The sequence below is a fragment of the Mustela nivalis genome (assembly GCF_964662115.1).
Source record: "Mustela nivalis genome assembly, chromosome: 2".
In the NCBI taxonomy this organism is placed as follows: Eukaryota; Metazoa; Chordata; class Mammalia; order Carnivora; family Mustelidae; genus Mustela; species Mustela nivalis.
Genome location: NC_139021.1, coordinates 20,684,425 through 20,699,685, shown reverse-complemented (window position 1 = coordinate 20,699,685; position 15,261 = coordinate 20,684,425). Strand labels below are relative to the sequence as shown.

General features: G+C 42.1%; 1 protein-coding gene across 4 annotated transcripts in view; it reads right to left on the bottom strand.

Annotated features, from left to right (window-relative positions):
• The window catches only part of SAMD12 (sterile alpha motif domain containing 12), a 378,982-nt gene that overhangs the window by 204,050 nt on the left and 159,671 nt on the right, over nucleotides 1-15,261 (bottom strand). For all 4 annotated transcript variants that reach the window (XM_082721798.1, XM_082721795.1, XM_082721796.1 and 1 more), the window contains exon 3: nucleotides 12,166-12,295. In XM_082721798.1, the coding sequence (XP_082577924.1) occupies nucleotides 12,166-12,295 (130 nt within the window). The remainder of the gene's footprint in view (nucleotides 1-12,165; nucleotides 12,296-15,261) is intronic.

Genomic DNA, 15,261 nt, shown 5'->3' with positions numbered 1-15,261 from the left:
ATTTTTCTCATTTGTAAATTGAAATACTACATGGGTTACTGTGACAATAAATTAAATAATGTACGCAAAGTACTTACTTAAGTGCCTTACATGCAAACACTCAAATATTTTTTAAAGTAAGAGTTTTCTTCAACCATATATTTTTATTTATATTTATTTAACAATGAAACAAAACTATATAAATGCATATACATATATATGCATATATTTGTAAACATAAATATTTATTATATTTAATTTTTCCCACCCTTAAGAGCCCCAGGGTGCATGGGCAGAACCTCTGTCATGACATTCCATGGGGGGATTGGGAATCATGCCCTTTAGAAGCAATCCAAGGGGTGCATATTTATATTATTAAATAATAAAACAAAACTACACACATGTATATATGCATATATATGTACACACATTTACATAATGCTTTCCTATTTGAAAAGTGATTTCTATACTCTCCTTTGCTTCTTATAAACCTATGTATGAAGTCCATACAATCACAGACCAGTAATAACAATTAGTAGCAACTTTGTAAGGTACACTTTATAATATTTTTGAGAAAGGGAACCTGATCCTCAGGGAGGTGAAACAGACTTTGCCAAGGCCACACACAGTGACTAAGAAGTGGCGGGGACTCCATCATGGGTCTCTACAGTCTAGGCTTTCTCTAATCTTTCATAACTATCCAAGACAGGAAGCCTGCCAAGAGCGATTAAACACTCAACACTCACATTATTCCAAAGTTGGTACGGAAATTGAGAAATATATTTAATGAGACTCTGAAGGAGGAACATGAGAGCCCAAACACAATGGCCTAGAATGATATTGGCCAAGACCTCAAAGACAATTGAATTTCATCAAAACAGTACCACAGCATCTTGAACATAACCAATCCCATATGTGTAGACTTCCATTTCCTCCAACAAGAAATATGGTGCCACAGTCACCGTCGGTGATGCCATATGAAGGATGAGCGCCACTGCTCCACGTAGTGGATCGCCTCCAAAGGGCATATTTCCCAGTCCCCCCATGGAGTGTCATGACAGAGGTTCTGCCCATGCACCCCGGGGGTCTTGAGGATGGGAAATTTGACTTGACAAGATGAGTGCGCAGGGTAATAATGTTCAAACAGGGACTGGGAGCAAAATCAAGGGAAGGGGATCTCCCATTTTGCAACCTGACCTCAGTACTTCCCCAACAACATAAAACAAAATCAAAACAAAACAAAATAGAGTCATCAATTAAAAAAAAAAAAAAGGAATGAAATGGACACAGAATCTAAAAAGCAAACAGACTTCTCCAAACAGATCGTGTTTCATCAACTTCACTTCTCTGGCAGAGCAAAAAGCTCCGCGCTCAGAGTGAGTGACAAAGGAAACTGAACTTTTGGTCATATTGAGTAAAACGTGACTGTCTCAGAGGGCACTAGAAAGGTGCGAGTAAGAGGGAGACAGGAAGGAAAACCTGATTGAAAGAGAGAATGACACTGAGTCTGTGGCTATAAAAACTTCATTGAGCTCCTGGAATTTGGAGTAGGAAATAAGCTAAAAGGGTGAGCTTTAAAAAAAAACCAACAGGGTGCACCCTACTCATTTCTGCCCCCCGCCTCCCATCTGTGAGGCCACCGGCTGGACTTTCTGTAAGAACAGTCTCCTGTTCTCCCCTAGTAATATGACAGCGAGAGGTAGCAGTTACCGGAGCCCTCACCACATGTCAGGCACTGTCAGAAGCGTTTTCTAGGTGCTCTCGCCTGCCGCCAGCCTGTGCGGTAGGTCCTGCTGCTGTGAAGGGCTCAGCCACCACACTCACCCTGCCTCACCCACTACACTCCTACCTGGGCTTCCCCTCGGTCCCAGCTTGCAGGAGAAGTCTCAGGCACACAGAAAGCCTCCAAGACACACAGGTAAGGTGTCAGGGGTTTCCTAGAGCAGGACGGTCCCATAAGTTTCAACTTCATTAAGAACCCCTGGCGGGCACTGGCATTTTGCAGGTCTCAGAAGCCTTTGGTTTGGGACTGTTAGAGGGTGCCGGCCGGGCGAAGGAGCAGGCTATCTGGCAGGCAAGGGGACGGCTGGATAAGGGTGCAGGAAGCTTGCTCCCGACCCCAGCCCTGCACTCCCTGGCTGTGATAACCTGGGCAAACCTTCCAAGTCTCATTTCCCAAACCACAGAACCTACAAAAGTAGTGAGGGGCAGGGGAGATCACCAAAGAACAACTGAATCTCGTAGCAAGTAAAAATCCTCGCCCTTGCAGGAGTCGTCTTAATTAAGTCGATGCAACTGGTTAAAAAAGAAAATCCTTCCAGTTCTTTGAGGGATGAAACAAATAGTTCACTTGGTGACAAACCCCATTCTTATCTTTTCAAGTAGAATATTAAATAAATGCTGTATCTAGAATATCAAAGTCCCCTTAAGAGCAGTAGTTTCCATACACAAGCCTGCAAAGTGGCACCGTTCTGTGATGAAAATGGGAGAAATATTTTTCTTAAAGTGAAATATATCGTATTGCTTTTCTTTTTAAGATTTTACTTATTTATTTGACAGAGAGAAGGATCACAAGTAGGCAGAGAGGCAGGCAGAGAGAGGGGGGGAAGCAGGCTCCCTGCTGAGCAAAGAGTCCGATGAGGGGCTCGATCCCAGGACCCTGAGATCATGACCCAAGCCAAAGGCAGAGGCTTAACCCATTGAGCCACCCAGGCACCCAATTTATAGTATTTCTAAATGAGATTTTGTGTGTTAAGATTCGTTTGGTTTATAAAATATGGTGCGGGAGGGGCACCTGGGTGACTCAGTGGGTTAAGCCTCTGCCTTTGGCTTGGGTCATGATCTCAGGGTCCTGGGATAGAGCCCCACAGCGGGCTCTCTGCTTGGCAGGGAGCCTGCTCCCCCCACTCCCCACCTCTGCCTGCCTCTCTGCTTGCTTGTGATTTCTCTCTCTCTGTCAAACAAACAAACAAACAAACAAACAAACAAATAAATCTTTTTAAAAATGTGGTGGGGGTAATATTTTTAATTTAAAAGAATGAATGAGTAAAATACTAAGGTGGAAACTAGATGCTACTGCAAAAATATCTCCTGAAATTTAATTCATCTGTGAAACCCCCAAAGCCCTGGTCACAAGTGTAGCTCAGACAAGAAGAATCACAGACAACGGAGCTGTCCTCTTGCTTGGTGTCATCTTCCACTAGCTGGTGAAACCCTATCTCTCTTTGTAAGAATGTTCTGCTATCTTCAGATTATTCTTTCAGGGAAAAATGCATAAAGTGGATTTTCACACTCAATTTCTTTATATAGAACATATACATTTCCTTATATATATATTTGTTACGCTGTATTAGATTGTGTTATATATTTATATCTATATTCTTATAACATAGATGAATATAAAACCTATCTCCCGTCTAACTTCATTTTTTTAAAGATTTGAGAGAGAGAGAGAGCACGTGTGCACACAGGGTGAGCGAGAGGGAGAATCTCAAGCAGACGCCACACTGAACACAGAGCCCAACTCGAGGCTCCATCTCAGGACCCTGAGATCATGACCTGAGCCCAAACCCATCGTTGGCCACTCAACCGACCGTGCTACCCGGGGGCCCCTCTTCATCGTCTCTAATATAAGTGATCCTACAGCCCGTATGGAAAGACACAGGATGACATTTTCATTTTTTCCTTTTAAAAAACACTTTGCCATTTTAGAAAATTTGGAAAGCACACAAGTCTCCCAAAACCAACTCTGAAATATGACTTACATACAACATATTTCACACATTTGAGGCACCACATAGAGAACTACTGACAGAGATATAAAGCATTTTCATGACCACAGAAAGTTCCTTTGGTCCTCTGCACCATCTCTGCTCCACATCTCAACCCAAGGAACCCGATGGCCATCGCTGCCAATTTTGTTTGAGAATCTCACATAATGGAGTCGCACTGTAAGTACTCTGTTTCCTGCCTTCTTCCACTCCGCACAGCGTGAGGTCCTTTCCTGTGGCACGCATCACTAGTAGGTTCCTTTCTACTGTCAAGTAGTGTTGATGTGAATACAGCCTTCTTTGTTTATCCACGCTACTCTGGAGGGACCTAAGAGTTGTTTAGAATTTTTGTCTTACTCTGAGTAACACTCCTTTGGATATTACTGGACTGAAATTTTTATGAATCTATGTTTCCAATTCTCTTGTGTAAATACCCCAGAGTAGAACTGCAGGATCATTTAATAATTGTGTGATTAACCACGTAAAAACTTTATAGTTTTTGAATCGGGTGGTACCACATTATACCTGATAACAGTCTATGAGAGATCTAGCTGCTACACACATTTGGCAAGCCTTAGGACTGCCGGTCATTTGAATTTTAGCCATTTTACAGAGTACGAAGTGGTATCTCACTGTGGTTTTATTTGCATTTTCCTGGTGATAATGTTACTTAGTATATTTTCATATTTTATAGTATTTATTGTCCATTCTTTTATCTTCCTTGTAAATTGCCCAAATCTTCTGTCCATTATTATTGGAAATCTATTCTTCTAGAATAGATCTATAAATAAATCTATATTTCTATAAATAGAAGAATACAAATAGATCTATAAATAAATCTATTCTTCTAGGTTTCAGGATATGATCTGTCTTGGGAAATCAGGTTTTTGATGGGACCCAGCAAAATCATGTTTTTGTCCAGCTTATTCTTCCTGTAAAGATTGTGGTGATGACATCCATTCTCTTCACCTATCAGAGCTAATGCGAAGCCTTCCACATCTGGTGAAATGATCAGATGACTTTCTGCATTTATTCTATTAACGTAGTGAATCAAGCTGAATTTTCAAAAACTTAACCTTGAATTCCTATGTGCACATGATCACGACAGAGTTTCATTTTTGTCAATTGCTAGAAATTAACTTGTTTGTATTTTGTCAAGGTTTTTAGATTTAGGCTGATGGAGGATATTGGTCTACGCCATACCACTCTTGTAGTACCTTTGTTAAGTTTTAGTGTTACAGTTATTCTGACCTTAGGAGTTTAGAAGTGCTCCCCTTTCCCTCTCTTTCCTGAAAGAATCTGCATAGGTTTGATTAATGATTATTTGAATTCGTTAGAAAAGCCTTCTGGGCTTAGGTTGTGTGTATGTGTGTGTGTGTGTGTGTAGTTCTAACTCAAAATTTATTAAGAGCTATGTGGCTATTTAGATTTTCTAGCTTTTAGTTAGTACTAAGTTATGGTTTTTAAGGAATCTGTCCATTTCATCTAAGTGTATTGGCATAAACGTGTTCATACTCTTATTACTTTTAAATGTATATAGAAAATTTAATGATGCCCCCTACTTTCTTTCCTGACATTGTCTGCTTTCCTCTTTCAGTCTAGGTAGATGTTTACCAATTTTGTTATCTCTTCAAAGAATCAATTTCTCCTTTGTTAGTTTTCTTTACTGCTTGTATGTTCGTCTCACCAATTTCAGCTCGCTCTTTTGGATTATGTGCTCTTTTCTAATGTCTTAAGGTAAACATTTAATTTACTGATTTCAAGTCTTCTTTTAATAAAGGCATTTAGTGAAGCAATTTTCCTCTAAGTTGTACTGTCGCTGCACAACACCAGTGTTTGGAATATTCGTGTTTCTATTATTATTCCGTTCAAAATATTTTCTCATTTCTGCTGTGGCTTTTTTCCTTCACTCATGCGGTTCTTGGTTGTGTGTGAAGTCTCTACATATTTGGGATTTTCTGGCTATCTTGTCAAAGATCCCTAATTTAATGCTGTGTGGTCAGAGGAAGACGTCAGTGCTTTGAAATTTGTTGAGATTTATTTACACCCGTATGTGCAGTACATTGCAGTGGATAATTTTCAGGAACCTGAAAAGGATGTGTATCCTGAAGTTTTGGGGGCAGAGTATTCTGTTTGGCATGTGGTAGCAGCTATGTAAATTTTTTTTTCGAATATATGAAGTAACTGTGATTTAACAAATACACAGAAAGGGGCTCGCCAAGGGGCTAGAATGGAACTCTTTGGGGAGCAAGGAGGGAGCTGGTAGAGCCAGACTGAAGAGGACAGGAGGACTGTAACAGGGAGCAAGTACCCAGCTAAATGGGGTGACTGATGCAAGCAGAATTAGAAAAGGTAATCTGTAAAAGAGAACTAGGGCGTGCCTTCTAGAAGGAGAGGAAGCAGCAGATCAGATGGGGTGGAGGGGAAAAATATTCAGGGAAATCCCATCAGATGGTCTATACTTTCTCAGTGTAGCCAAAGGAGGACATCTTTTAAAGACGGAAGGAACTTGGGAGCAGGTATCTGGAGGTCTCCTAACAACAGCCTGTTGGGATAAAGGAAAGGATGCGGGGTGGGGGGCTGTGCCATGGCTCCACTGGGCCTGGCAGCAATAATCTTTCCTGGGGGCTTTTCTCAGCAAAGGTTTCTAACATGGGAACCTAAATGGGACCTACAAGTGGGTTTTCAGTTAAACCTCAGCAGAGCTTTCTAATCATTAAAGTTTTCACCTATCGAGGTGACAAGTCCTACAACAGGGCTCACTTTGGGTAGCAAACAATTTGTCTGCAGACCTAAATGCTGTTCTCCGAAAAGGTTTATCAGAAATAAAGCTGATATTCTGGCCTCCATTTATACTTTTTCATTCAAAGGGGTATTCTTTTTAATTGACCTCATAAAATCCGGGATGACCTGTAAAGCCCTTTTCAGTATTTAAAAATCTATTATCCTGAATCATCAAGACTGTCCAATTCAGCACCCCCAGTTTAAAGCTGAGGAGGGGGCGCCGGGGTGGCTCAGTGGGTTAAGCCGTTGCCTTCAGCTCAGGTCATGTTCTCAGGGTCCTGGAATTGAGTCCCACATCTGGGCTCTCTGCTCGGCGGGGGGCCTGCTTCCCTTCCTCTCTCTCTACCTGCCTCTCTGCCTACTTGAGATCTCTCTCTGTCAAATAAATATAATCTTAAAAAAAAAAAAAAGAAAGCTGAGGAGTGTCAAGGTGATGTTAGTAAGCTTTCCATCAAAAGGGGTTAAAAACAATCAATGCTATTGTTGGGAAATTGCAGGAAACAGGCCCTGATGATGTCAGAAACTTTGCTATGCAGATCTAGGCTGTTTGAGGTTTAATAAAAAATGTAGAGCAGTTCATACAGATGAGAAATGTAACAAAACACAGAGACAGAGAAAACACAATATCCGGAGGGAAACCAACAATGGCAAGAAAATGCACAGCTGCGGTGCTGAGATAGTTACATATGCCCATGCTTCATCTGGCTACACTGGATTCTAATAAGTAGGATGCTCACAGGTAGATCACATAAAGTAACCAATCATTTCACTAATTCTGATAACTACACACCCCACTGCTTTCTATGGGTAACATAATAAAGACAAGGAAGACAATAGCAGAAGGGTAAAGGTGTGGAACAGCTCAGAGAAACCAGAAACATATCTTGGAAGGGAATAATGTTAGTAAACACACAGATCCACAATCCAAAGGTCTAAAAGAGAGAGGTGTCCCTTGTATTCAATAGCATAAGCAGAGCTGCCCAATTTCAGGGTGCTACATCTCAGCAGAATATTCTGAAAAGGGGAAAGAGGCAGCAGGGCGGGGTGAGAGGGTGATGGAAGCACAAAATAAACGAGAAATATATTCATTTATTTCTCAGGAGGCCACTGGGAAATAGTACAGATCAATACTGACCATTTGCGGGGGAACTTCATAGGATAACTATTCCTGCAGAACCCTGGACATCTAAAGCATGTCCATCACTGTGCCACAAAGCAGACTACGTGGAAACCTTTTCCACATTCAAAATGGCTTTTAAAGATATTTTATATTCTGGGGAACTCTGAGTGCTTCACTCATAAAAATACGTCTTTCAAGTTGGCAGGGGTAAGAACCCTTTCCAGATGGAGAACTTGATGCTGAAGGAGGTAAACTCACTTTAGCAGCCACGGGAACAACACAAGGCACAGCCAGGGGCTGAAATCGCCTCCAACCTGAAAATATTCTTAACTGTGCATAAAAGAGAATCTGAAAGTTGCCTGTGAGCTTACACCTGGCCCCAGCAGAGCTTCCTCATCAACATTCCGAGCCGGCCTCAGAAAGCTGGAGAGAGAATCTTGCAAGCACAGGAAAACAGACAAATTTCTTTCCTTCAAGCCTAATCTGATGATTTAAATCTATCTATCCTAATGCCTCTCAGGTGTTCTAACCATCTTATGCCTTTTAAGAGCTCTTTTGCAGGGAGGTAACACAAGTAGCTTTTCTTCTGATTAAACACAACTGCCACAAGATAGCAGGTGTCGTCTGGACAGGAGGAAATTCTCAAATTCCACCAGGAAACTTGCAAGAGGTTTTGAATGCTCACATACTGAAACATATCTTAATGTTTCTTAGACTTCAGAGAACATGGGGGGAATGTTTGTGTAGAATTTAATGTCCTCCAAAGAAGGCATAAAAAATATTAATATAGAGGACTTGCGGACAAAATCATTACAAAAAAACAACACTACTGAAGTAAAAACAGGGGAATTTTCAAAAAAAGATTTAAATCTGGACTCTCATCAAATACAAAAATGAACACATTTAAGATTTTTTTTTTAACTCCTTAGTGAAGAAACCAGTAACTCTTAAAACCAGGAGAAAGATACCATGAAGGAGAATCCTAACAGCACACACTCATCAATCACGGAGGGTAAAATGAATGCATAAATGGCAGGCAGAACTCACCTTTTCCACAGTGGCTAGGAAAGCCAACTGAATCTCCATGGGACAGAATTTATATATCTACAACGAGGATTATTTTGTATTGCTATCAGTTAGCTACAACTTACCAAGTTGTAAAAACAGCACTGTCGAATTAGATAACCCCAAATGCTCTGCTACTGACGATGCATAACTTCTCACGGAAGAACAATTTTTTCCCTGCACAGATCGCTGACCGTCTTATTTATTGCTGTATTCCCCAAACCCAGTACCAGGTAGATGCTCTATAAATACCTGCTAAATGGATAAATGTCTACTATGTATAAGGCACTAAGCTAGGCTCTTCATGGGCATCCTTCCATTTAATTCTCCCAACACCCTTTAAAATAATTATTCTCATTTCACTGATGAAAAACCAGCTCGTGCGATGTTGTACAGCTATTACTTGTCAAAGGTTGGGGGTGGAGGACAAGCAGGGAGGATCTGACTCAGGTCTGTGAAAGCCCCTTTTCCCTTCTTCTTTCCATTTAATATGTCCTTTTTATTTGCCATGGCTCTGTCACCTGCCTCTAAGTTAAGGGACTGCTTATAGATTACACTGTAACAAACACGCTTGCTTGATAAGCACGATACTGGAGATCTTGCTTTGAGAAAAAGAAATGAACAGCAACACTCAAGAGAATTTAAGCATAAGGAAGAGACACTGAATGTCTTCTTTGCAAGCTTGCAGATAAGCACGGGATACTGACCAGCCCAGCCTACACACCCCAGCACCAACCCATTCCACCCCACCTAGGTTCTCAGTTTCCAGCTCTCAGGATAACAAAGATAGATGAAGTTAACTGTTTATATGTGTTGTTTATATGTGGTATTCGTTTTCACAGAGATTGGAAACTGGTCCACTTAGGAGATCAGCAGCAGCCGACGTTCAACGCCAGTTTCCTAGGACCATGGACTACTTTCACAGCGAGGCTAGAAGGCAGGTACCATCTCCCTTCTGCAGAAAAAGAAAGCTGAAGGGCACCAGGAACCTTCACGAAATTGCATGGCAAAGCTGCAGCTCCGGGCTTCGACCTGGCACTTGTCACCACTCTCAGCATCCACTATTTACCAGGCCTGGTGAAGTTGGCCTGTCACCGCAGGTCTTAATTTTTCACAAACCTCTTTGCTCTGTTTTTCACAGACTAGCCTCCAAAGGGTGCAGAGACCCCTGCCAGCTTCCAGTGCCCTGGGGCTGGGAACTGCTGGTTGACTCCAGTCCTATTTTCTGGCCATTTGGCACTTGTGACCACCTGAGTATTTCACTTTCATTCTTGGAGAGGCAGTGGGGGCAGAGAGCAGGGGAAGAGAGTGGTTTTCTGAAGCCTCAGATAGTGAAAGGTCAAAAAGGTGTAGGCTGGATGTTCGTGTGAATTCCTTCTCTCTGCTCCCTAAACCCCCAATGCTTTTCTGCTTTCTCTTCTTGCCTGAAAGCAGGCTGCCCTTAGAATGAATAGTATGTTTTTAGATGCCTCCAGATGCGTCTTGACAAGAATAGCAAAATGTTCGCAGGTAGACGGTGCCAATCAATGGCCAACTTAGTGGGTCACTTAATGTTATTTCATTTTAATCTTCACAACTCCCGGAGACAGGTAATTATCTTTGTTTTGGAAATGGGGAGTGAGGCTGAGTAGCTCATCTAGCCTAAGCAGCATGCCCAAGATTCCAAGAAGTTCAGATTGACTGTATCTGTGGTGTTGCCTGGAGACCCAATGGGCCACCAAAGCCATAGGACAGCTGTTCGAAACCTGTATCTCAGCCCACATCCTCCTTCTTCATGTCACGTAGCCCAAAGCCTTGGGAAGTGGTATACCATGGACTCCAAGCCACGAAGTATGAGATTTCTATTTCTAAGGGAGGGAATGCTCCTCCTCTACAAACCACTATAAATGCCTACCCTTCCCTCAAGGGCATCTCGCAATTCCCACTCATAATAAAAGATAATACTACTTTCAAATAAGATCACGAAAAGCCTTTGCCATTACTCTATCACACAGGTATTAAGAAACATTAAGCACACATTATCGGATGAAAACGACCATAATCAGCCAAATGGTGACTAACTGATTGATTGCTTTTAGGGCTGGAATAACTGACCCTGGATGGGATGTTCTTATATTCTTAAGGGAGAGACTAAGAAAAAAAAATTAGACACTCAGAATCTAAACAACGTTCCGACACTGCCTTCACAATTTTAGGAATTTCATCTAAAAAGCCATTATTCCAGTCGGCAATAGGGGAAGCAAAAATGCATTAAGGACAATTTTAATCCTTAAGTTAGGAGGATTTCACTCTCTGTTAACTCATCTTGAGCTATACTTGAGTGTGTTCCTTACATTTTAAAACATTACCAATTTGATCAGCAGGAATCTAGGGTAACCTTGCTCACCATTCTTTTATATTAAAACCTGCTTTTCCAAATGAAGCTTTCTTGCACAATTTGAATATGTCGAACAGACATAAAGGGATCTCCTTTAGTTGACACACCCATATCAACCCATAACACATACCCTCTCTCGTCCCTTTGGCAGTCTTTAGTGTACCCAAGGGTGCCAAGGAACACACTTTGAAAACCACTCAGCTGAGAAGGCAGCTAGACCCACAGGGCTGGGCTACTCAAGAGCAAGTCACTTTCCCACTGGAAGAATAGATTTCTCTTAGAGAAAGGGAAGAATCTGGACTTGAATCAGGACTTCTCAACATGTTTTCCCTGACACACAGTGTTGGTGCACAGAATGTGTTCTTTAGTCCAAACGTTCAGGGCTTGCAAAGGGGGAGGAATGCTGCCGTATCCCCACACACCCTCAGGGAAGGAGGCCAGGCGAGGTCTGGGGAAGACCCTCTGACTGTGATGGGCTTCCATGGTGGTCCCAACCACTCCTTTTTACCTACCCTCTTCTCCACTGGGATGCATGATCCTATGGGCTTTTGCAGTTCATTACACTGTCATAGTTTCTGCTTCTAAGTGCTTCTTGACCTCCACATAGAATATTCAAACTTGCATCTGAATGGAATCCTCATTTTTGTTTTGAAGGCATTCCTCCCAGGGGCAGTAAGTAAGCATTATCATATTCACTCCAGAACTTTCTCATTTTGAAATCTTTCCTACTTAGAACATCTAATCCTGATCCTACAACCTAGCTAATTCGAAAGACTTTCTCCCCTTCTTTTCTCTAGGATTGGTACACACATCAATCTCCAGAGTTCTCCAACCCTTTACGCCAATTCCCACGTACTTGTCCTGGACACTAGGAATCTGTGCTTCTCTAACTGCTTTTGTTTATTAAGCCGCATAGCTCGCATGGATCTGGAATCCATCCTCCCTTTTAAAGTAAAGCCACGCCAGAAAATTTCAGTGGGGAGATGCATTTCACTGTAAGGGTGTGGGAAAGGCCACCGTGATGGGGAGAGGAAGAGAAAATCAAATATTTTGGATGCTGCATACTTTACCAGTAATGTCATGCTGTCTGAATGACTCGCTGTAGATCTGATACTGATTCGGACAATGTTTCTTCAGCCACTTGCAGACATCCTGTTGAGTCCACAGAGCCACTGGTTTCGACAGCTTCACCGTAGCCGACTATGAAGCAAGCAGGAAAAGGTCTGTTAATGCCAGCCCTATGTCTAGAAAGGCACTATTGTTAGAAGTCCTAGCGTGTGTGGTCAAAGTTATAGGCTGGAATCCCTGGAGAGAAGTTTCTGGCTGTCTTCCTTCTAACCTCTACAGACCTTTTTCCATACCCCTGAAAACCAGAAGTCTAGATGGAGAAGACCTTGAAAATTTTACTTATTCTCAAGTGATCATCTCTACTGGAAAAAAAAATGCCCAGGAAGTAGTGTTTTCTGACCAATACTTCAACAAGAAGACACTGCTATTGTAAGCAATTAATTAAATTTTAGGGGTAAGACAGCTGCCCCCCAGTGGCCTTTCTCTGTACTCCAAGAAAGTGTCCATTTCTTGTTCCCTTCTGAGATCTCCAGTGTCTAGTACAACATGGGCCCTGGCAGGTGCTAGTAATTATTTTTGGAATGCGTGTTGTTGGATTTAGATACCTACATACCATAAAGAAGGCAAGTTGGCCTGGGGGTGGTGGTGGTCCTGTAAAGTCTAGGTATTATGCCACAGTGGGGAAGCAAGAAGTTAATTCCACCCGTACGTGAAGAGTGGTAATAACATAACAGGGTAGCTAAACCTGATCTAGAAGCCAACTCATCAAGGCCTATTAATGCTCACTAGATCTTTCAGGCATGGGTTTAGGAAACAAATCAGAGGTGCTGGGTACCCAGCCTGTGACAGAAGGCAGGTCACAGATCCACTCATTAATTAACAGGTGTCAGCTCTGTGCCAAGTGCTGGTCTTTCGCATACATCCCAGCCATTTGGCGGATGTAAGACGAAAGCTTAGCTATATATATATGGAATATATATGGAATGATCTGGAATGATAAAAATATATGTTTATATATATGTTTATATTTTTATCATTCCAGATCATTGTTGGTCAACAAAATAGGATTATAATATCAAAAATTCTTTAAATGATGTTAGGCCTTAAATATCACTGACTTTCTCACTAGGGATCATTTGTTTTTACTTCTCTTTCAGTCTTTCAGATTAAGGCCCAGGGAGAGTCTCAGTATTGTAGGACTATGATTCACTATATTTCAAACACCTGCTAACATTTCTGACAACTGTTCAGTTTTATTTTGATTATATTTAAGTCTGCTTTGGTTTTATGGTAAATAAATTACGGTAAAAAATAAAATTTTCAGTAGTAATACCTAGTTTGCTTTTAAAACAAATGTGAGTTGTTTTTATTTTTAAAGATTTTATTTATTTATTTGACAGAGAGAGATCACAAGTAGGCAGAGAGGCAGGCAGAGAGAGAGAGAGGAGGAAGCAAGCTCCCTGCTGAGCAGAGAGCCTGATGCGGGACTCGATCCCAGGGCCCTGAGATCATGAACTGAGCCGAAGGCAGCAGCTTAACCCACTGAGCCACCCAGGCGCCCACAAATGTGAGTTTTAAAAGAGTTGGTCAATTATAGAAAAATGAAGAGAACATTGTACAAATAGATGGTAACAATAATAACAGAAGTGACATGCACGATTCACACTTGGGAAATGTAGTGCTCAGGTGTTTCTTGGCTTTATTAGTATATTTCCAATAGGAGGGTTCTTTGGATAAGACTTACAAAATCCTCACAAACAGTATTTTTTACTTGATGCTGCAGTAGTTTTTCTCACTCTTACTGTGACAATGATTTTATACATGTCCCTATACACACAACCATACATATATCTATCTGCCTTTCCTTCATTGTGATTGGCATTCCTACACTGCTATCTGGGGTTGATGCTCCCTCTCTTGGAATTTCAACAAGGTCTGTGATGGTCCTGACCAGCGGAGCACAGTGGAATCCATGTGATCTACGTGACTTCCAAGGCAAGGTCACAAAGAGACAGCTTCTGCCTGGCTCTTCCTCTTTGGCACTCAGCTTTGGAACCCAACCACATGCTGTGAGGAAGCGTAGACCACACGAAGAGACTAATGCAGAAATTCTGGCCCAGGCCCCAACTAGTGTTTCAGCTGACAGCCACCACCAACCATCAGACAAATGAGTGAACAAGCTGCAGATGTTTCCAGCCGCTAGTCTTGGAATCTTCCAACTGAGACTCCAAACCCCACGACGCAGAGACAAGGCGCCCCTCTATGCCCTGAGTGAATTCCTGATTCATGTAACCCATGAGCATCATAGAAGGTTGTCTTTCACTACTAAGTGCAGGATAATTTGCTCTGCAACCCCAGTAACAACTGGAACACTAGGTTCCATGCTGGTGAGGACAGATCTGTTGTGACTGTGGTCCCAGAATGCCTTGCATTTAAGAGGCGCTACACAGCCATGATGAGTAAGTCAATGTATTAATGAAATAACTGGTCAGTGAATTTCAAGTGTAGCCCTTCGCTGCTCTCCACCCACTGTGTTGTGCTCATGTGGCTTCCAGTCAAACGTGTCAGCCCCTTCCTTCCACCTCATACCCCCAGTCACAGGCTGCCAGCCACGTTCCCTGGAAGCTCCTTATGCAACCATCTCAAATACCTCCCTGATTCTGATGAGCGAGGACAACCTCCGGTGTGGATGGTGCAAATGAGTGAATGTTTTGTTGTTCAGTTTCTTCCCTTTTGCTCATCATTACCTCCCTCCCTTTACATGATTAGGAAACTAGAATCCTGGCTCTTTTAGCCACAAATGCACTCGCCGTGGTGTTTCACAAGTCAGCACCTCTGAATCTGGCTCCTTCCTGCTCTAAAAACTTCTCTGCAGATTAGCTGAATGAGTTCATAGCTGACACATCATTACCCTGAAACCCTTTACAAGTTTCCTGCAAGTAAAGCTAATCACATCTTTTGAAAACTCCTATAAACCAGTCACAGATGGTTGTAAATTAGGCAGGGAGAGACAAGAGGATGAAGTTGCTCGTATATTAATATACTCAGCTTCCAGGAAGATCCTCTTTAACCTGCTCATTTCCTCAGAAACAGAGGAC